The sequence below is a fragment of the Dipteris shenzhenensis genome, chromosome 27 (assembly GCF_047967505.1).
Source record: "Dipteris shenzhenensis isolate YYH24624 ecotype China chromosome 27, Dip_SZ_1.0, whole genome shotgun sequence".
Taxonomy (NCBI): Eukaryota; Viridiplantae; Streptophyta; class Polypodiopsida; order Gleicheniales; family Dipteridaceae; genus Dipteris; species Dipteris shenzhenensis.
Window position 1 is genome coordinate 27508858 of NC_141622.1, and position 21562 is coordinate 27530419.

At 41.0% G+C, this 21562-nt stretch overlaps 1 protein-coding gene across 3 annotated transcripts; it reads left to right on the top strand.

Annotated features, from left to right (window-relative positions):
- The first annotated feature begins 921 nt into the window (after positions 1–921).
- On the top strand, positions 922–10338 carry APC11 (anaphase-promoting complex/cyclosome 11). 3 transcript variants are annotated; one of them, XM_087399016.1, is made up of 3 exons: positions 922–1418; positions 1510–1641; positions 9947–10338. In XM_087399016.1, the coding sequence occupies exons 1-3, from the start codon at positions 1400–1402 to the stop codon at positions 10060–10062; spliced, it is 267 nt and encodes an 88-aa protein (XP_087255142.1). In that variant the 5' UTR covers positions 922–1399; the 3' UTR covers positions 10063–10338. The 3 variants fall into 3 exon arrangements, with proteins under 3 accessions (XP_087255142.1, XP_087255144.1, XP_087255143.1); XM_087399018.1 differs by having other exon boundaries at positions 1531–1641; XM_087399017.1 differs by lacking the exon at positions 1510–1641 and adding an exon at positions 3265–3385 and having other exon boundaries at positions 943–1417; positions 9947–10316.
- The last annotated feature ends 11224 nt before the right edge of the window (positions 10339–21562 follow it).

Sequence of the window (21562 nt, forward strand, 5' to 3'; positions counted from 1 at the left end):
ATGCCTACAGACTGATAATGGTGGAGAGTATATCTCTCATGACTTTCAGTATTTCTATGATACACGTGGGATTAAGAGGGAGCTCACGTCCCCTCGTACTCCAGAGAAGAATCCAGTTGCAGAACAGATGAACTGCACCATTCAGGAAAGGTTGCAATGTATGCTTTCCAATGCAAGTCTTTCTGGTGGTTTTTGGGCTGAGGCAATGAAGACTGCAGTGCATGTGATCAATAGATCACCGAGCAGGAGTTTGGATGGTGGTATTCCTGAAGAGGCATGCCCACCATTTCATTCCACACCTTTTTTTAAAATCGTAGTAGAAAGAACCCCCTTCCAAGAAACTTGGCCTTGAAACCGCATGCAACTAGATCACATTCGTAATCGAGAATTCTTTGGGCTCCTTCGATGTTGACACCCTTTTTGTGAAAAACAGGTACACAGCTCCACGATGCAGCTTCTCTAGCATTGGTCTAATATGATCCAGAGTGATCTTGCATGGATGTGCAAATTTGTAGCCCACTTCACTCTATTCCTTCTTCTTCGTTGCGCTCTATCTCACCTCTATACCTCGGCTTGCACCAATCGCTGAGCTTCCTCTTTAGAGATTTGTGTAAAACCACCATTGAACCCCCCTGTAGACGTTGCTGCATACGTCGGCGTGCTCTTCTTCCCTCCTCTTCCAAGCTGTCTACTTTTTCCTTGGTACTTTTTCTTTTAATATAAATTTTGACATGTCGTAGGTGGAGGTCTTTGCACTAGAAACAAAAAAGGGGATTTGTGTATTTTTTTGAATTTTGGATAATTTGCTGTCTACTTTTAGTTAGCATCATTCCTTTTTCGTTCTAGTTAGTCATTCACTCCTCCTTGTTTCTCTCTCTCTCTCTCTCTCTCTCTCTTTCTGCCCTACCCTCTTTTCCTTGCTTTGCATCCCATTCGTCTTCTTTTTGGCCTGCCCCTGGGCAAGTCTAAGTGATGGTGCTTCGTTTAAGAAGCTAAATTTCCATTTATGGCCCCATCATTTTCTCCCCTTTTGTCTCTCTCTCTCTCACTCTCTCTTCTTCTTCTTCTTCTCTCTGTCTCCCTCGCAGCTTGAAGCTAAATTTCCATTTATGGCCCCATCATTTTCTCCCCCTCTCTCTCTCTCTCTCTCTCTCTCAGCTTTCAATTTGCTCGGGCAGGCCTCTTGAATGTATTTAACTTGTTCATTTTGGATCTCCAAGGGAGGCCACGTGAACTGTTTCTTTTTTTTTGGGGGGAAAAAAAACACATACATCCCTTAGGATCTTTGCAGGGCCCCAAAAACCCTCTATACCCAGGGTTGCTTGGGCGTTTGTTCGTGATTTTCTCAGGCACAGAATCCTTCTACGGTCCAGCCAAAGCTTCTCCGAGCTTCTCGAAGATGAAAGTGAAAATTCTAAGTATCCTTTTGTGAACGCAAGAACTAGTATCCTTTTGCTATTTGCTGGAGCTTGAATGAAGGTCTTGTAGTTATTTTCGTACTTATCTCAGAAACAATTAATGTGACGCTAGAGAAACAAGCGGCCATATTTTGCGTGACGTCCTCGCAAATTATGAGGCCTGTGTGCGAATTTCTTGACCCCAATTGCTCCGCGTCGGGTGATACGCGATTATTGAATCAGGGTAACCTTTCGTTTTCACATGCTGAATAAACCTTGTCTCTTAAGCATTTTGCTCTTACACCTCAAATTCAAGTTTCAACATATCATGCTGGTAAGATATCAGTCCGCTAAGGTTATTCATGCATTTTACGGCAGTGTCAGGTGCGTAAGATCTATTTGTGCCCTTAACGCAACAAAATATCAGTATATCGCCGTACCCAACAAAAAAGGGGGGGCGGGGGGCATTGATGAAAGGGTGATATTAAAGTGGGGTGGATGGCATGCTCGAGGTGGGGGAAGGGGACCATAACTTAAGGGGGTGGATATCAATGTGTACCCCGCCTTCCTTCTGCCACATGAGAGCAAAGTAACGTGAATCCCAAAATCAAGAAAGCAATGTGGATCTCTTAGCCATAGGTAAGAAAAGAGTCGGCTTATTCTTGGAAAAGAATAACCTTTGCAAGCATCTGTTAATTGGCTTCTATGGGCCAAAACAAACGGGTGGATTAGTCATGACCTAATATCTCCCATTTAGATCCAAAATTGAAATTCTTGGAGAGCGCTTTCTTCCAGACTATAACTAACATTCACATTCCATGAAAAGCGTTTTTTCAGGAGCTTGCTTTAATGACATGCCTTTTCTTTCACGAGTCATAAATAGAGGGCAGAGATTAGCTACGCCTTTCATTTGGCTTGAGTTTATCCCCACATCCATTTGAGATGAAAAGTGCTCAAAGAAGTCTCTCTCCAGCATTAGGGTAAAGCTTTAGTGAAAGACCCTTAGTAACGTGTCTGTTGTTTGAGAGGGGTTGTAAGTTGGCGGAAATATTGGCTTCTTTTCAGGAGGGACATTTCGCTTAGTGAACGAGAAGGTTTGGGAAACGCATTTCTTTGATTAATGAGTTTTGTGTGCAAGGGAAAACGCTTCCTTATAGCAAGAGAGGGTCTTTTGGATTGCCTTGTGAATCCTTAGCGCAGTGTACAAAGATCCCATGCTACTACTCACAAAGCCCATTTGAAACTAAGCAAAGTGGTTGCTTTAGTAGAAGTCTTTTGGCATCTAGACCTACGAATGCCTATCACACGATGGCGGTTGGTGGTTGGGAGCCATGAATCCTTAACTTTGCTTACCTTGCTTCAGCTAACAGGAAGAGGCATCATCATTGAGTGAGGTTCTATACTGCTCAATTCTTTTCAGAGGAAGGTGCCTTTAGTGTAAGGGGTCCATTTAGTTTTGTATGTGTGAGAGAGAGAGATGTGTGTGTGTGTGTGTGAGAGAGAGAGAGAGAGAGAGAGAGAGAGAGAGAGAGAGTTTTTATTCCTGTTTTTTGGAAGATTTTGTTTCTTGATTTTCTTGTTTATTTGTGCTTAGTCACCTTCTTCCTTTCTTCTTTTTTTCTTGTTTTCTCTCTTTTGTTTATTTGACGTATTTTAGTAAGCATTGGGTTTGCCCAAGAGACTCCGCGGGTCTTTAGAAACCCAGTATAGCTGCTTATGCTTGGGCACTGATGACGACATAAGTGCTGCTTTGCTTGCTAAGTATGTCTTCCTTTTGTTTTTCAAAAAGTTTTTGTTATCTCTTTTGTTTTCTACTTTAGAACAACACAAAATCTAAATTTGTCTGATTGGTCATCCTTGTGATTGCAGCTGGCATGCTGTGGCTGCATGGACATGGGATGCCCATGATGATGCATGTGGAATTTGTAGAATGGCGTTTGATGGCTGCTGCCCTGATTGCAAGGTTCCAGGAGATGATTGCCCTTTAAGTGAGTACCACATGCACCTTCACTTCTTTGTGTGCATCCTTTTTTTCAATCCTGAAGCAACTTTGTTGGTCAGCTGACTGATTCTTCCTTGCTTTGTCTTTTTCGGTCTTGAAAAGTTAATTTGCCAACGCTCAATGCCTACTATCCTTCTTATCGTACTCGTCTTAGTCAAGGTTGAGAGTTCTGTCATATTTTCAATTCCATTAATAGAGTGAAGACTGCTGGTCCTCATACTCGTTTGGGGCTTTGCTTGGTTGTTTATTACTTTTAGATGACTGACAATTACTGAGAATTCGGCTGCCATGAACCTTTTGTTGATTTACACACTATGCATTAAGGTAGAGCTAGAAGTTAGTGTTCAGGTTTCTTGACTTATGACACAGTTTGAAGACCGTGGATGATGGATCAGTTGTAAATTCTGGTATCAGTGGAGCAGAGGTAACACAGGTTGTCTTTGTAATGGGTCAGTAGAAATTTTTTCTCACACTCACACATGTTGTGAGAGTTTTCATAATGAGCTGGCTGTTTTCTCCGTTTGTACACATCTATTTACCTTCTCGTCATTCCAACAGCAACCTATTTGTATACTATCTTGGTTTATTCGAAACTTTGACAAAGGTTTCTTCTTTCAAGGAAGGGCAATTGTGTCTGCCAGTAACATTCTGTAGCTTTCTTTCTCTTGTGTGTGTTTTGAGCATTCGGGCAGCTTTCTATATTTTCTTATCTACAAAGATTTTGAGAGGGGTAAGAGATAGAGATGGGGAAGAGGAGCATCCTTTTTTATCAATGTCCAATTGTAGCTGTGAGTTTCATATTGGCCAATTTAGAAGCCAATGTTCAAAAACTCTCGTGGGATTAGTCTTCTGATTTATTGGACAAAACTAATTGTGACTTCTTGATTGTTAGAAGTAGAGGCCTCAATCCTTGAACCTCTAATGCAGCGGATAAATATAGGATACTCTTTCTAACCTATTATAGATGCACTCACAAGCTGAAACCTCACTCAGAAAAAATACAACAGAGAAGTGAGAAGGAGAACTGACACTTTATTCATCCTGACTGGTGCTAGACATAATCGCAGTCTTCTGACAGTTTTTTATGCAGTCCTTACTGCCCACATGGCAGCTTGCATGCTGCTCATGTGGTAGCCCTGCAAATACCTTGAGATGGTAGCCCTGCAAATACCTTGAGATCTAACCCCGTGGCTGTCCCCATGACATCTCTATGTTCCTGTTGGTATACCTCCCCCATGTGCTCCTCATTTGGGGGAGGTGACCTAGATAACTCCCAACACACTGAAGCCCTTCAAAAGGCAGCGCGGACCGAGGAGTGACTTGAGTATTCAGCTCCCTCTAAGATCTCAGCATTGCAATCATCCTTGATTGCTGTTTTTACCCAGCAGCTTTGCTCGATATGTTTAGTTTCCTGTGAGCTGTTTTTCCCACACTTGTGGAGCAGAAGAGAGAGTGGTAGGACAGACAATGTGGACTGTCGGGGTTGAATCAGCAGTCTGCGAGCAGGTCTGCAGATATGTGCGACAGACTGGAGCATCCAGGGACTAGTAGGAGCTGATCTGCAGGTCACGGTATGCCTGGAACAGTCAGGAGACAGGCGCAGCATGGATGGCTGCCATGTGGCAGAAGAGGGCAAGTCTGTGTCTGCAACAGCAAGTCTGGCTAGACTGGGTTGGGTGTTTTGGAGGGCTTCCAGGTTTATAAAAGGCCCCCATCCCTGGGGCCATTCTATTCTACCAAGCTTCTATTCTGGGCTGTCCAGCAGGGCAGCAAATTGGCTGAGGGTTCCAGATAAGCTTAGCAGCACAGTCTGCAGATCACCTATGGGGTGAGGAGCAGTACCCTGCACTTAGGGTTTACATATACTCAGATTGGCTGCAGTTCCAGAGTAGCAAACAGATCTGAGGTTTGTGGACAGGTATTCATCAGGAAGAGCAGCAGCAGCGAGTGTCCACAGAGCACCACTACGCAAACGTTCTACTCTCTCTCTCTCTCTCTCCTGAGCACAGTTCATTTACTGTCGGCATATCTCTCTCTCCTTACACACAAAGAAAGGAGTTGGATTTGAATTTTCCATTGTGTGATTCCTGGGCACACTCTTTGTTTATCTTCTGCTGTGCACGGAGCATTTTGCTGTAGCAAGGGACCTCCACCTTTGTTTTCTAACATGGTATCAGAGCCATGAGGAAGACTTTTTTCTAACATGGTATCAGAGCCATGAGGAAGACTTACAAGTGTTGGAAGCTTGTGGTAAAGGAGATCTTGGTTCAGCTTGTAGAAATCCAATTCTACGTCTGAAGGACAGGTACCCTAGTGAGGAGGAGGGTTATCCAGATTCAGACATGTTTACTCCTCGTAAGCCCTTCGTTTGCTCATCATGGTTGCTAGTCTGCCCATTCCTAGCTTTGGGGAATCAGATAAGCTCGACGGAAGCAACAATCCTCTCTAGAAGATGAAGATCCGGAGCCACCTAGTGGCTTGGATGATCTGGGAGATAACAACTGGAGTGGAGCTAAGGCCACTAGATGTAAAGAATGCGGCTAGGGTAGTGGTGACTCCAGCAGACTGCAATAAGGAGCCAAGCTCTTCGAATGTAAGAGCGCCTTTACCTTCATGAGATGGTCGTGCAATTGATCCTTTTCCTCTGTTCTCGGAGGGATAGGATCCTTGATGAATTGTTCATCTCATACAGATCCTTTAGAATGGTCCACGCTTCACTGGATGTATCCGCATTCTGGATGTGTGGAATTACGGAATCCAGTTGTAACAAAGGTGAAATTTACTTGGTAATTCCTAGTATATGCAGTAAATGGTTTGTAAATAAATGGTACCTTAAGTAGGGGAAGCCTAAAGTTGCCACGGCATCGTAGGTTGGCTATCCCATAAGCATTCTTCTGTGGCCTCTACAACATAGCCTTAGCCATGGACACTCTCGTAACTGCAGTATAGCCCACTTCCATGAGGGAGATAACAGATGTATAGAGGGAATTGTTAGTGATTGGTAAGTCCCAATGTAAGAATGAAGATAAGAGTTAGCATAACCATGATATCCACAATTACCCCTCCTTTCCCTTCTCTCTCTCTCTCTCTCTCTCTCCCCCTCCCCCCCCCCCCCCCCCCAAACACACACACACACCCCATCCTTCTTAGTGAAATCCATGTATATTTATATTACAAGCAGCAGTCCCCAAAGAGGGAACATGCAATTACAGCATCAAAGAAGTCAATGTAAGGCGGGTAAATAGAGCTATTTATCTGACGAACACACATACAATTAGAAAGTTGCCCAGTGAAATTTGGAAGTATAGAAACTTGGAAAAAGTGGAATCTCCAAAGACTCTCTAATTTCTATCTTTCCAGAGAGTCCATATTGAACCCAAGTCTAGCGAGCCTAGAGTACAAGTTCATTGATTTCTGTGGGTAAAGAAAAGGAAGATCTAGACACTCATGTGGCCCAGTTTGAAACCCATTGGAGTGCAAGAAGTTTTGACACACTATATGGAGATGCAGAGAAACTGCAGCAATTTGCAGAAACCCTCCTCAGAAAGGTGATGAGCTGGTTCACCCTATGTGCCATTGGGACATTTCCACAACTACAATGAGCTAAATACATCATTCCTGGCATGATTTAAGAAGGAAAAGACTCCTAATGATGTCAGGAAGAAGCTTTGGGAGATGAGGCAGAAAAAGCTTTCAATTAAGGACTATGCTAAGTGTTATCATAGCCTTAATGCAAGATTAGATGGAACCGAAAGACCAACTGAAGAAACCTTGGTAGAGTACTTCTATAAGGGCTTGAAACTTGGTTTCTGAAGTATCATTGGGGTCCAAAGGTGCAAATGAGTTCAATTCCCTGATAGAACCAGCCAAGAGAGTTGAAAGAAGAATTGGCACAACTAAAAGAAAGAAAAAGAGAGCAAAGACAGATTCTGATGACAGTTCCGAGTCTAGTCTAGAGGATACACACAGTGAGTCTGACATAGTGTCCATTTCCAGCAGTGAGGCATTTGATAGGGATATAGATGATGATGATAAAAAAAAGAAACAAAAGAAGAAGAAAATAGTTAGGAGTCCAAGAATTGGGAGAAGAAAGCAAAGAAGGAGAAACCAAAGTAAAAAAAAGCTTCCACATCATCTGCAAGCAAGAAGCTCATGGAGCAAAAGTTGCAAAGCTTGGGGGTGAAGAAGAACCAACCACAGTTGCAGTGCAAAATTTGCCAAAGGAACCATCCAACTGAGGTATGCTGGTATGATCCCTGTGCATGTATGAATCAGGCCTAATCAGTGCGCAGGCAACAAGTAGCAAGGTCAAGAACAGATGCTGGAGGAAAGCAACTCTACAGGCCAATGTGGGGATAATACAAGAATTGTCCAGTGCATCTAGGAGTAAGACATCGTGCATCTGATCAAGGCTCATAAGGATCCATATGAGCATTGTGACTGCTCCGGATGTCTTACAGTGGAAATGTGTAGGATTTGGGCATTATTTCCTGGAATAAGTGGGCACAATTAGTTGTTCTTTACCTTTTGCAAGGAAGGCCTTGTCATTAGATTTGTAAAATTTCTTTTCCTGAGCTTCTTCTTGCAGGAGAAGGGGCACGAGTTCCGCAAACATGATTGGTGCTGACCGCTGCCCTGCAATCATGGTTGTGACGAAACCCTTGTAGTTTCTTGGGAGCATGCCAAGCAAGAACCTGGCCATCCGGGCTGATTCTGTGGTTTGACCAACTGCAGAGAGTTGGTCCCTTATCAGAGTTGATCCCTTATCACCTTGATCTTGGTGATGTGTTCTACAACTAAATCCCTCTCATCCATATGCAAGTTGTAGGGCTCTGTTTCAAAATCTAGAATCCTTGCAGCATTGTTCAATTCGTACATGTCTTTGAGGATGGTCAATGCACCAAAGGATGTGTCTGCAAGCTGAATATGGGGGAGAATTGGTTCTGTAGTGGTGCTGGCCAGGGCCTCCACATCACGCGTCACCCAATCCCTCACTACCACTGGATCTGCTGGTGTTACCCCTCCAGCCGCATTTGTTGTGGGCTGTGGCATCACCTGAACTCTAGTAGTGATCTCCCAAATCATCCTAACAACAAGGTGACTCAGGAATTTCATCTTCCACAAAGGGTAATTTGAACCATTAAGTTTATCTGATTTTCCAAAGCTTGGAATCAGATATCAAACAGCCATGATGAGGATGTGAAAGGCTTGGGGGAGTTCGTCTGAATTGAACATTGAATCTTCTTCTTTCTGAAAGGGGTCGCCTTGATCGCTGGAGGGGCTCCTTCCTTCAGGGTTGTCGAGGCAGCAAACACTCACTGAAAATCACTCAGACAATACAGCATGTAGAGAAGGAATAGTACTCAGCATATTCATCATCCAAGCGTGGGAAAAACTGCTTAGAAAAAGCCAGAACATCCAGCCAAGGTTGCTGGGTAAAATAGCAGTCAAGGAAGACTGCTCCTATTGAGTTCTACAGGAGAGAATCTCCCACACTACACAAAATCACGGGGTCTTCAGAGGCTTCAGTTTGCTGAGTAGGAGTGACACAAAATGGCTGCCTCTTTATAGGTTGGACACTGAGTGGGAGTATTGGAGAACCAATGCTCGAGGAGAATCCAGGAGCACTAGAGTGGGTGAATGAACGAATGAACACGATGCTGTGTATGCATCAGCTGTTCAGCTATCTGTCACGTGGAGGTTGGCTGATCACTTTGCAGCAACATATGTTGTCCATGTTGCTGTACAGTCTGGTTGCAGTCAGCTGCCGACTTGTTCAGTCTGGTGACCAGCCATGTAGCAGTCACGTGACACTCCGATGCTGGCCAGTTCGCTCTTGGGCCTGCCTACATTTGCTATCCAAGGGCTTTATAAGGTAGAATTTCACTCCGCTCCACAACATTTCTCAGTCATCACTTGAGTGAGATTTCAAGTGTAGTGAGCACCTGGATATGGTATCAGTCCGTCCATCAGTCATATCTTGAGTGAGATTTCAAGTGTAGTGAGCACTTGGATATCTTCATCTATCTCCGTTCCCGTTTCAGGGACAGCATTTGAGGTTACTGACATCCAGTAGAAGACAGCGTGGCTACTTACTGTGTGTGGAGCTTCTTTCAGTCTGATTGGGCAGATTTTAGTGAGATCTTCGTTGTTCATCATCATCCTCTCTCTTTGTGTGAACTTTTTTGATCAATTTCTACTAAATTGGATTGTAATGTTGGATGGCAATTGTGTCAAAGAACACTGAAAGCCACTATATTGGCAGAACTCATCAGATCTACATGGAGGATTTGGCATGTATGGAAAGGAATTGAGAGTCGAGCAAGTTCAGTTCGTGACATTTATAAAAGTTGAGCCTGTGTGTCTGGATCTATTGGGTTCAGGTCCATCAATAGTTAAACAACCATAATATGAAGAATAGAGAAAATAGTTAAGCAACCATAATATGAAGAATAGAGAAAAATGGAGTGTTCTAGAGCTTGAAATTTCTACTGGTTTGCTTGGTCACACTTTTCAATATTAACTCTGGGAATTTGCTCTTTTGCAGTTTGGGGAGTATGTAACCACGCATTCCATCTGCATTGCATCTTGAAGTGGGTAAACTCTCAGAGTCCTCGCCCCCATTGCCCAATGTGCCGAAGAGAATGGCAGTTCCAGGGGTAGCATCATATGCTTTGCAGTCCAAGTTTTCGGTTGACTGTGGAACTCATAAAATTTAAATTATCGCTTGAACCAAGGGTAAGAAAATGCTTTGCATGAATGATGATATGGAGCATGATTTTTAAGGATTTATTCATTTGTCTATGGTCTGTGAGGATTCATGTATTATTCATTCAAATACAAGAATTATGCAAATTATTACGAGTATAACGCAAATTCACACTGACATATCTTCATAATTCAAGTGTTAATTAATAGATGAGGGTTGGTCAAGAAGTACTGCTCCATCTACCTGAAATATTACTAGAGTAAAACCAAGCTTATAGCATTATTCAACAAAATGAGTAGACAGCATTATTCACAAAGAAAAAAGTAATGGGGATGGTCACCTTTTGAGGCTTCACTATCTTCTTGTAACCCCTTCCAATCGTACATTTATTCAAGCTTTGATACTTTGGGGTGTTTGACATGCTGGAATGGGAATTGAAGGGGGCTTGAGGGGTTTTGGGAGGGCTTGAGAAGGAGTTTAAAAGGGGGCTTGAGAGATTCATGGGGCTTGAAAGGGGTTTAAAAGGTGCTCCAAGGGACTTTGCAGGTTTGAGGAAAGCAATCTCAATTTCATGTTGTATGTAATTAGATATTGATAGTTTGCGAGTGGGAGAAATGGCCACATGGGCATGGAAAGCCCTAGCCCTATAGGGTTTGTATAGATATCAATTTTTATTTTTAAAACAAGTCATTGCACCGTCCACATTATATTTTCTTGAGTGGGTGTTGTACATCCCCCCAATCTAACCCTTCAATTCTACATGACAATTACAGCATAGGCTAGGTCTTGCATTGATATATCCTCTAGAATTTGTTCTAGTCCAAAATGCTCTTTGTTCAAGTTTAAAACAGCCAAGGAATCAATATTTGGAGAAAGAACAAGTTGAAGTGTTGATGGGATTTAGGTATTTGAGCTTATTTAACCCATTTTCTTTATCATGTTCATAATACATTTAGTGTATAGTAACATATCATGTGCACTCCTCTCCCTTACTACCTCATCATGGAATTAGAGTCCTCCGTGGTTGCTTGTGCTTGCATCTTTTAGAGCAGTTCTTGTGTCATCTTGTAGCCTAGAGGCCTATATTTTATCTTTTATAACATTTCGATATGAGCTTCCTATCTCAAGATATCATGTTTCAAAGCATTAGCTTTGTGTGTTCCCAAATTCTTTAGTCTGGTTAAGTAGTTGCGACATAGTTTTCTTTTTAGTAGGAGACCTCTCGTGGAGGTGTACCCTTGTGCTTGTACTAGCTTTGTCTAGAAATCCTTTCGTCGTTCGCTCACCTCTCCTCCCCAAAATATCGCCGTTGTTGAAAATTTGTGCTTTTCTTCCATATTTCAATGCTATAGTCCCTCGTTAGTCCTTGGAACCCTCTACCATGATCTTTTGCAACCTATTTGTCCCCTATCGTCTGCCTGCTTCTACATTTGCTTATAAGCATTGGTCAACATCCTATTGCTCTTCTACTACATCGTTGCCAACCAATCGTCTGTCATCTCGTGATCTTTTGCAATTTGTTTGCCCTCGTGATTAAGTCTTTGTACATAATTGACACATGGCACTACCACATGGCACAACCATGTGGCACTACCACGTGGCACAATGCACACACATTTGATCAGGTCTCATCTTGATATGTGGCTCTTGGGGACAATCATCACCTTGTCATCATTTGACATGTGGCATTTAGTGTCACATGTACCTTTTCATCATTTGGCATGTGGCATTAGTCACATGCACCTTGCTACATCATCACTTGTGGATCAAATTTAGGCCAATCTTTTCATTGCCATAAATTTTGATCCCAAAGGAGTTTTCATGAGCACTAACTTGTTATTTTGGTTTAAGACATTATTCACCTCACTATTGAGTTTTGACTTTGTAGTTTTTATTCGAACTTTATCATTGGAATCACTCCTGCTTCAGTTGTAGTTCTCGAAACCTAGCATATAAAAGGAACAAAGAAAAGAAATATTATGATTCGTTCCTTGTATCAACATGCAATCTAGTTGTAGATGTTAGAGGAGTTTCAACTCCACCGAGCCAAGGAAGCCCCCTCGTGAACCACCCCATTAGTGCTTAATGAAGTCAATCCATTTGGTTCTATTATTGATACCTAGATTTCACAAACTTGATTCCATATCCGTACCTTGGTCACCAATGTTGCATGTGAAGTAGTTTGGTTCAAACGGCTTCTACAGAGATATAGATTCTTCAAGAGACCCTACAATGCTCTATCCTGAAGGCTTGAGCAATGTCTAAGTAGCAAAAAACCTATTTTTTCATGTGAGAAACAAACACATCGAAGTGCATTATCAGACCATTTGTGAAAGAGCTCTCGGTGAAGAGATAAACTTGGTTCAGTGTCCAATACAAGAATAGGTGGTTGATATCTTCACCAACCCACTTTCCCTCGATAGGTTGGTAGCACTTTTGACATCAATGCGTCTTTGCTTATTGCAAGTTAAGAGGGGGAAGTGAAGGATAAGTCGTGCAAGATGTACTCAATGTTGTCTTTCCCTGTATAGACATGGTACCCAACACATGCTACTTTTATCTTTTTTAGTTTTGGTTATCATATTCGCCATGAAAGTCCAAAAAGATCTTGTAGATGCACCACTCTAACCCTAAGGGATAAAGGTATATATATATTCTTCATCATGTTCATATACATTTAGTGTATAGTTATGTATCGTATGCTCTCCTCTCTCTCTTAACATGTTTAAAGGCTCGAGCAAATGGTAAGGGTGCATAGAAGGGCTTTTAGAGGGCATGAGGAGACTAAGGTCCATAAGTAGACATATGGCACCTATGTGGAGTCCAAATGGCAAATATTGGGCTTAGGGGTGACTTTGGATAGATCTTAGCCTGAAAGGGGTTTTGAGGGAACACATGCATGAGGTGAGATGACAAATGGGTTCCTGGTTGCACGAAGAACAAACTATGAGCCCTTGAAGTTTGTTGGGAGGATATAAAATTGTGATGGTGTGTGAGCATAGAGAGCAAGAGAGTGAGTTTGGGAGTGGAAAAATGCTCTCAAATCTCGTCACCATCGTTCTTTGCACTTCAATCACATCACAAGTTTTGAGTCATGAAGCTTCATTTTATGACATGAGTACTTGCACACTGAAGCTCATATAGTGGATGGAGGTCAATGTGATCTCCTATATTGCTCAAGACATTCTATTCAATTACACAGGGTTGTAAGCTCATCATGAGGCCTCCTATGTCACCCATGAGCATTGCTTTGATTCTATTAAGCCATGAGTGCTGACAGGGTTCATGCACATGCTCAAAACAAAGTGCATCCAATGGTTGCATGTTTCTATTTAGGTGATTTTATAGTGAGCAAGTCATTGCATTATCGATGGCTCTATTGAGCAATGTGTGGTATAGCACTGGCTGGTCCTTAAGCTATACTCATCGCTTCAACTTTCAAACTGCGAGTGAGAACAGCAAGGCAAAAAATAATTTAAAGATAAACTAAGAAAATGAAGACCAACCATGCTTCGTGTGTATCGACTCTAAGCTCTTATGTTGCTTGTTCATTCGGCTCACTGAGAACCAAACCCCTGGGCCCCTTATATAGACTTGGGCCCTAAGCACCAAAAATAGCGAAGACCTCTAACTGGTTTGTACCCTTGCCACTCAACCCGAGAATCAAGGCTGCCTAGCTCTAAGCCTCCCCAGGCTACCTGAGCTAGTCTTGTGTACCCAATACACGTTAGATACCAATCCATGCACATGACATACTTCCCCTCCTCTAAGAACTCACTCTTGAGTTCACTAAAAACCCCGAGAATGTCCTCCGGAGGTTTTGTAATGTCTCCCATGTTGCATCCCCCTCAATAGGATCCTTCCACTTGATCTTGTATTCCGTGATAGTTCTATTACGAATTTGTCTTTCACAAAATGCAAGAATACTCTCAGGCTCGTGTGGAATAAAAGTCAAATCTGTAACTTCTATTATTTCTTAAGGAGAAACAAGTTGATCATCCACACCCAGTAACTCTTTCAGTCTATTGACATGAAATACTAGATGTACTTTAACATCAAGAGGCAATTCTAGTTTATATGCAACTCGTCCAATTCTTTTAATAACCTTGAACATACCACAGTATCTGGGGGATAACATTGGAACCAAACCAATACTTAGGCTCTTGGATTCCTTGGGAATACGCAAATATACCATCGTTCCTTCAGAGAAGTCTCTAGGTGAACGATTTCTATAGCATGAAATCTATCCCGATCTTGGGCACTTCTAATAGACTCCTTGGCAAACTGCAACATTTCTTGCATGTCTTGCAAGAATGTCTTTGCAACATCATTTTGGATTCCCTTTAACCCAACCATAACTGGTGACTTAGGTTGAAACCCGTACATAAGCATAAAAGGATTGTAACCAGTACTGGAATGCTTTGCACTGTTATAAGCAAATTCTATCATACGTAGATAATCTTCCCATGAAGACTGTCTCTTAGAAACATATGCACGACGCATATCTTCAACCAATTGATTGACCTTCTCTGTACTGCCATCAGATTGTGCATGATCTAAGGAACTCATACTTAGAGTAGTTTCCAACTTCTCAAAAACAAGTGTCCAAAAGTTACTTGTAAACTTCGAGTTCTTGTCCCTGACTATGTCAGAGGGCAAACCATACAGCTTAAACAAGTGGTCCACAAACTCGTGAGCTAGCTGAACAGCTGAGATGGTTGTTCTAGTAGGTAAGAATCTAGCCATTTTTATTAGACGGTCTACTATGACCCAAATGGAGTTATGACCCTTGTGCGTTCTAGGCAAACCGGTAATAAAATCCATGGAAATACTTTCCCATTTATTATCTGCGATTTGGAATGGCTGTAATAAACCCACACTTCTATGGCATTCTGCCTTAGTAACCTGACAAACCCGGCAACCTACCACATAGTTTTCAATAAATGCATGCATCTTAGGCCAATAAAAGGTATGCTTCACAAGAGACCGAGTCTGATGTATACCTGGATGTCCAACACTAGGAGCATCATGACACTCCTAGAGAATCTTGGATCGAAGATCTAAAACATCTGGCACACATATCTTTCCATTCCGGAATAGCAAGCCGTTCCTAATCATCCACTGACCTCTCGTCGCCTGTACCGTAGGTGGCACAATCCCTGAGTCTTGGTCAACCATGGAGCTCCCATCCTGGACTTTCTGCCAATAAGAACTGAGATGACTATCAGTTGAACAAAACCCTCTCAAGGATTGAATTATGTTCGAGGATATTTCCGTAAATGACATAGCATTTACAAACTTGACTCGACTTAAGGCATCCGCCACACTATTCAACAAACCCTTTCAATAACGTATTTCAAAATCAAGATCTTGCATTAACTCTGCCCATCTAGTCTTCCTTCCTCTCAATTCAGACGTGTCACACACATACTTGATTGACTAGTGATTGGTCAATACAAGAAACTTCGAACCATACAAGTAGTGTCTCCAAACCTTCAGAGCATACACAACTGCATAGAGTTCTTTTTCTAGTGTGGGCCAATGATATTGGGTGTCGTCTAGCTTCTTACTCTCAAAAGCTACAGGTATGCCCTCTTGGAATAAAGCTGCCCGAATCGCAAAATCACTCGCATCGGCCTCTAAAACATAAGGCCAGGTAGGATCGGGTAATGTAAGAATGGGTGCTTCCTTGATAGTTAACTTTAAGGTTTCAAAAGCCTTGTCCAATGCATCATTCCAAAAGATCTGCTGGGTAGACCTGCGTCCATGACCTTTCATTATGTTGGTCAGGGGTGCTGTGATGTGTGAATAATCATGCACAGACTTTCGTTAAAAAATCGTGAATCCTAGGAAAGAACGAAGTTGTTTCATAGTCTAAGGGATAGGCCATTCCAAAACCTTCTAGATACGATCCAGATCAATGCTAATAGCTTCAAAAGAAATCTTGTGTCCTAAGTAAATGATCTCCTTCATAAAGAAGTCACATTTACTCATCTTGGCATAGAGCTTATGCTGTCTTAGAATAACTAAGACAATCCGGAGGTGTCCTATGTGATCCTCTAGCGTTCGGATATATACTAAGATGTCATCTAAGAACACAACAACGAATTTGCACAGAAAATTTCAAAACAAATCGTTCATCATTTGCTGGAAGGTAGCAGGAGCATTGGTCAAACCAAAAGGTAATATGAGAAACTCGTAGTGGCCATACCTAGTTTGGAATGCGGTTCCATCTGTGTGTTTAGCATAGATACGGATTTGGTGATAACTCGTACACAAATCAATCTTAGTGAAATACTTCGCTCCGAACAAACGGTCTATCAAATCATCGGAACGAGGAAGAGGGTATCGATTCTTAATTGTCACTTTATTCAATCGTTTATAATCTATATACATTCTCCACAAATTATCTTTCTTCTTTCTTAAGAGGACAGGTGCCCCCCAAGGTGATTTACTTGGGCGAATATAGCCCATATTCAGATAATCTTGTAGCTGTGAAGCTAACTCATCCTATAAGGTGAAACAGTAATAGGTTGAGCCCCAAGTACTAAATCTATGCGATGATCTACTGCCCGTTCTGGAGGTAAAACTTTCAGCAGTTGAGCAGGGAATACATCCATGAAATCATCCAACAACGATCTCAATTCACGGTGTTCAAACACGCTTAGATCATTTCTGTTATTAACAGAGACAACAAATGAAGAAAGCAGAATCAAAACACACTGATACACATCATAATGAGAAGTGTTGAATATATTCCGAAGCTGCATCGCAGATAAAATAGGTCCCTGAGAACAAATAGTATCACACTAAATACAAAATTGGGTGTCCTTATCCAAAAAAGAAAGGGTATGCTCTTTCCATCTAATCCGAATATAGTGGGTTTTAAACCACTCTATTCCGATTAACACGTCTACATGTTCAAAGTGCATGACATAGCACCTCAAGAGTAGCTATGTAGTCTTCAATCTAGATAGAAAGTGCCTCAATCTTGTGATCCCAAACATGCTTCCCAACTGGAAGGTGCACCTCGTAGGTGTGATCATTAGGTATCGTGGACAGCCCCATCTTCTGCACAAGTTTGTAATTAACAAAATTGTGAGAGCTGCCTGGGTCAAAGAGAATGTGAACTCTTTGGTCCCTAACTTGTTGTCCATAAACTCGAAAAAGATCATGGGAACCAAATAACGAATTATTAAAAGTGCAATTACAAGAAATTGGGCAGGTAATGACATTTATAGAAATACCTGTCATCGAAACTTGATTAGCTCCCTTGGTACCTGGACCCGCATGGAGCTTCGGTCTCGACGCTTGCATCTGGTTCTTGCACTTAGGACAATCATTCCTAGTGTGGCCCGCTCCTCCCAGAAGAAGCAACTATTTATATCATTATGATAAGAGCTTTCTAGTGTTCTAAAGCATAAATAACAAGACATTTATGGATATGTCTCTAAAGAAGTTAAAATTACTATAAATAAGTATTAACTTGGGCTTATATATCTACTCTCATAAAATACATGTAAGATTTAAGACTATATATGCAAGATTTTCAAAATACAACCCCATAGATGTGCTTAAATAGCATTTTCCAATCAATTTGAGTGGCTGAATGACTATGTTGGAAATTGGATGGGAAAGTTATGTCACTTTTAAAAGTGCTATCTAAGGTAGTTTTGCTCCAGTCAATTTGAGTGGCTGAATGACTATGTTGGAAATTGGATGGGAAAGTTATGTCACTTTTAAAAGTGCTATCTAAGGTAGTTTTGCTAGCAAAACTACCTTGGAAGACCTACTTCAAAGAGGTTTCATTTGTGAAACTACTTGGATGGCTTGCTTTAATATGAGGTTTCTTTAGAGAAACCCTTTCATAAAGATAGGTTGAGACAAGCTTTTTTAATGTCACACCCTATTAAGTAAAAGTTGTAAGAAGGATCAAAGGGAATTTTCATAGAGAAATCTACTCTACCTGTGGGTTTGTTCAAAGCCATCCCAATATGTCATTCACCATCCTTAAATATTCATGTAAAGATTTATGTATAAAATAGGCATTCCTATAATACTTTGCATATTTCTAAGCTTTATCTATTGGTAAAATATGATTGTGGTCTCACCCCAAAAGACTTCTAAATGTCTAAAGCAAGTGAGTGAAACTATGTCTTCTTATGATCCATTTTTGCCATATTTTTACTTAGTTGGAAGCTTTTTTTTTTCCTTCGCTCGAATGCTCAAAAGATTTTGCTGAAAATATGCTCGTTCCCCAATTTTAGCAAAATCTTGAATAAAACGCTTACAAAAACTAATTAAGCCAACAAAAGATCAAAGTTGAGTCAATGTTTTGTTCAGGCATAGATTGAATAGCCTTGATCTTACCAGGTTCAGTGCTAATTCCATCTTTAGATATGACATGACCAAGTTGTACACCAACGCAGACACAGGAAACACTTTTGGCTAGATTTAAGGAATACCAACTTGTCTGCATTTGTCAAATACCTTACTCAAATAATGAAAATGGTTAGTAATAGTTGAGAAAACTTAGAAAGCATCCAAATAAATGGCAATAAACTAGGTAAGATAATCCTTGAAAGTCTCAACCATAATCTCTTGACAGTAGAAGGTGTATTCCTGAGTCCAAAGGGCATAACTTTAGTGGCATACACACCCCATTCAGTCACAAAAGCAGTTTTGGTCTGAAATTCTAGTGCATCTGAAATTTGAGTATAGCCACGATAGCCATCCATGAATGAGTACATCTCATGTCTTGCAACTTGATCTAGTATACCATCTGTAAATGGGAAAAGGGTCTCGTATAGTCTGGGCATTTAAGTTTTTGTAATCCACACAAACTCAAAGTTTCCCATTTTTCTTAGGTACTGCCACTATAGAAAATAGCCAATCATTTATGTCAATAGAGTAGATGAAACCTGCTTGAATGAGCTTGCCAAGCTCAGCTTTGACTTGCTTTGCATAATTTGGGTTCTTTCTATACCTTTATTGCTTGATTGGTTTAGCATCAAGGATCAAGGGGATTCTACACTAACAAGTTTCTATAGGAACTCCCTTCAAATCTATATAGTTCCATATAAAAACATCCTTTTACTCCATAAACATTCTTAACTTTATTAATAATCACATCAACCACATAAAACATCCTTATATTGCATAAACAAATTCTTAACTTTAGTTAATAATACTAATGCATAAAACATCCTTATATGGTATAAACAAATTCTTAACTTTTGTGAATAATCACATCAACCATATAAGCACCGATGAATACTATTTTAGGCTCTTGATGTGATACTAGATTTAATTTCTGAGTTGGCTCCGGAAGTTACTGCTTAGAACATAACCAAGTGATGGTGAGTTGAGAGCTAGCAATGTCTCTTTCCCCAACTATATCTTTTGTGTATTGCTAGGATATAGGTTCTTTCCTTCCTTAATCTTCTATTTAAGGTCAGTAGTAGCTATCTAGAATATGTCTCTCTCCCACTGCAAGGATCTGAAACTCCATAAGCCAAGTTTCAACATCTTGTGGAAACCTATCCTTTCCTTCCAACTCTCGAGGTCTACAACTCTTGGGCACCATACTTGGATTGGTTATTTCCTTATCGCTAGTTTTGATTGTCATCTACTATATTTCCCAATCATGCAATACCTTGGCACTTTTGAACCAAGGTCTTCCGAGCAATAAAGGATAAGTATTTTATTCCATGGAAATAACCAACAAACTCAAGGTGTAATGGTTACCACCAAGAGTCAGAACAACATCGAAAAGCATACTTGTAGGCTCCACAAGTTGTTGATCAGCCATTCAAACTTAGAATGGAGATTGTCTCATATTCTTCAACTGCAACTTATTTACCACAGCTTAGAGATGATATTGCCTTTGAAACCCAGAGTTGCATTGCCATAGCCAACAATCCTATCTTTCATGCTCGCATGAAACACATTGAAAATCATTATCATTATGTACAGGATTGTATTTCTGATGGTTTCATTGATCTCATCTATTGTCCATCTAAGGACAATGTGGCGGATATCTTCACCAAAGCCCTGTTAACAACAGATCTTTTCCTATGACATCGACATGGCTTGGGCTGATCACTTCCTTTCCACATTTGTTCCTTGGGCTACTGAGATGACCAACTTTAGCAAACTACAAGTCTCTCATGTTATGGGAACAATTGCAATTGTTATTATCAAAGTTGCAAGTGATGAAGGCATGGCAAACCAAATCATAGTGGTAGATGGTCCAATAGATGAAGATAGAGCTGCAGTAAGTTAATTGTATTTTTAGTTGGTGCTTCTTTTTATTTTTCACTTCAAAAGTTATCTTAGTTGGTTCTTTTCATGTGCATGTTGTAGCTCTCTTTTGTGAAGGATAGGAAAACTACACTCACTCAACTTATGCAAGAATTCAATGATGAAGGTGTGGTTATGTATGTGTTGAAGAATGTTTCCTTCCTCAAGGCAAAGGGAACTATTTGTGTCTTTGATTTCACCATCTTGGCAAATTTGCCTAATGGTTCTATCAAAGAAGGCCTCAAATAAGCATTTGTGTCCCAAGTAGCAAGGCTTGGTTATGGCACACAGGTGACATTTTGCAATCCTATTTTTTATATCAACATCCAACTAAGGTTCAAACCAAACTAAACTTGTTAAAATTGCACGTATTTGGGATTCTTCACTTCACCAACATCAACACAGACTTGCTCGAGTATGTGTGTGAGTCATGTGGAGGAGGTCGAGTTAGTCGAGATTCTCTTTGACCTTATTGCTACACTTGCAAGGGCCCACAAGCTATTGCACAAGCTCCTTGCTTGACAGGAGACATTGTGCATCGAGGTGGCGAGTAGGTTCCAGTTCACATTTGCGGTCCATATGTTGACATTGTGCTCTCATTAGACTATCCATTTGTAGATCTATACGAGCAAGATCTAATGATGGCACGAGGAAAGCTAAGGAGTTTAAATCCTAGTGGAAGTTTCATAGTAAACAGTTCCGGATTTGTCATTGCATTTGAGGCAAATGCTTGATGTAATTATTTGATTTGCATCATATTCAAAAAATGATCTACCCTTCAAATTGCATTGTGTAAATGACATCCAATGTCCATTTGTGTTTTAAGCAACATCATTGTTACTTGAGGTGAACTTAGATATAGCAATGGATCTGCAACATTTACTTGAGTCAAAATTTTTGGCTAACAATGTAGGCTTCCTCTTTAGCAACCCATCAAACACAAATGCTCTATTTTGTGTATTGGATTTCTATCCTAGCCTAACATATCATCAACTATTATCAACGATATTTGAGAAAATTATCTCTAGCATTAATGGGATATGGAGCTCAGAGACTAAGGCGAGAGTCCTTATGCGGGGGAGCTACAACCACAACACGGCTCTTCTTAGCCTTCAACGAGGAGCTCACGATGCGCTTCTTGGACCTATCGCA

Bases quoted from the DNA above. Each gene is read 5' to 3' on its own strand.
- APC11 (XM_087399016.1), top strand. The intron at 1,642-9,946 runs GTAACCTTTCGT...GCTCTTTTGCAG, and splicing joins TACGCGATTATTGAATCAGG to TTTGGGGAGTATGTAACCAC.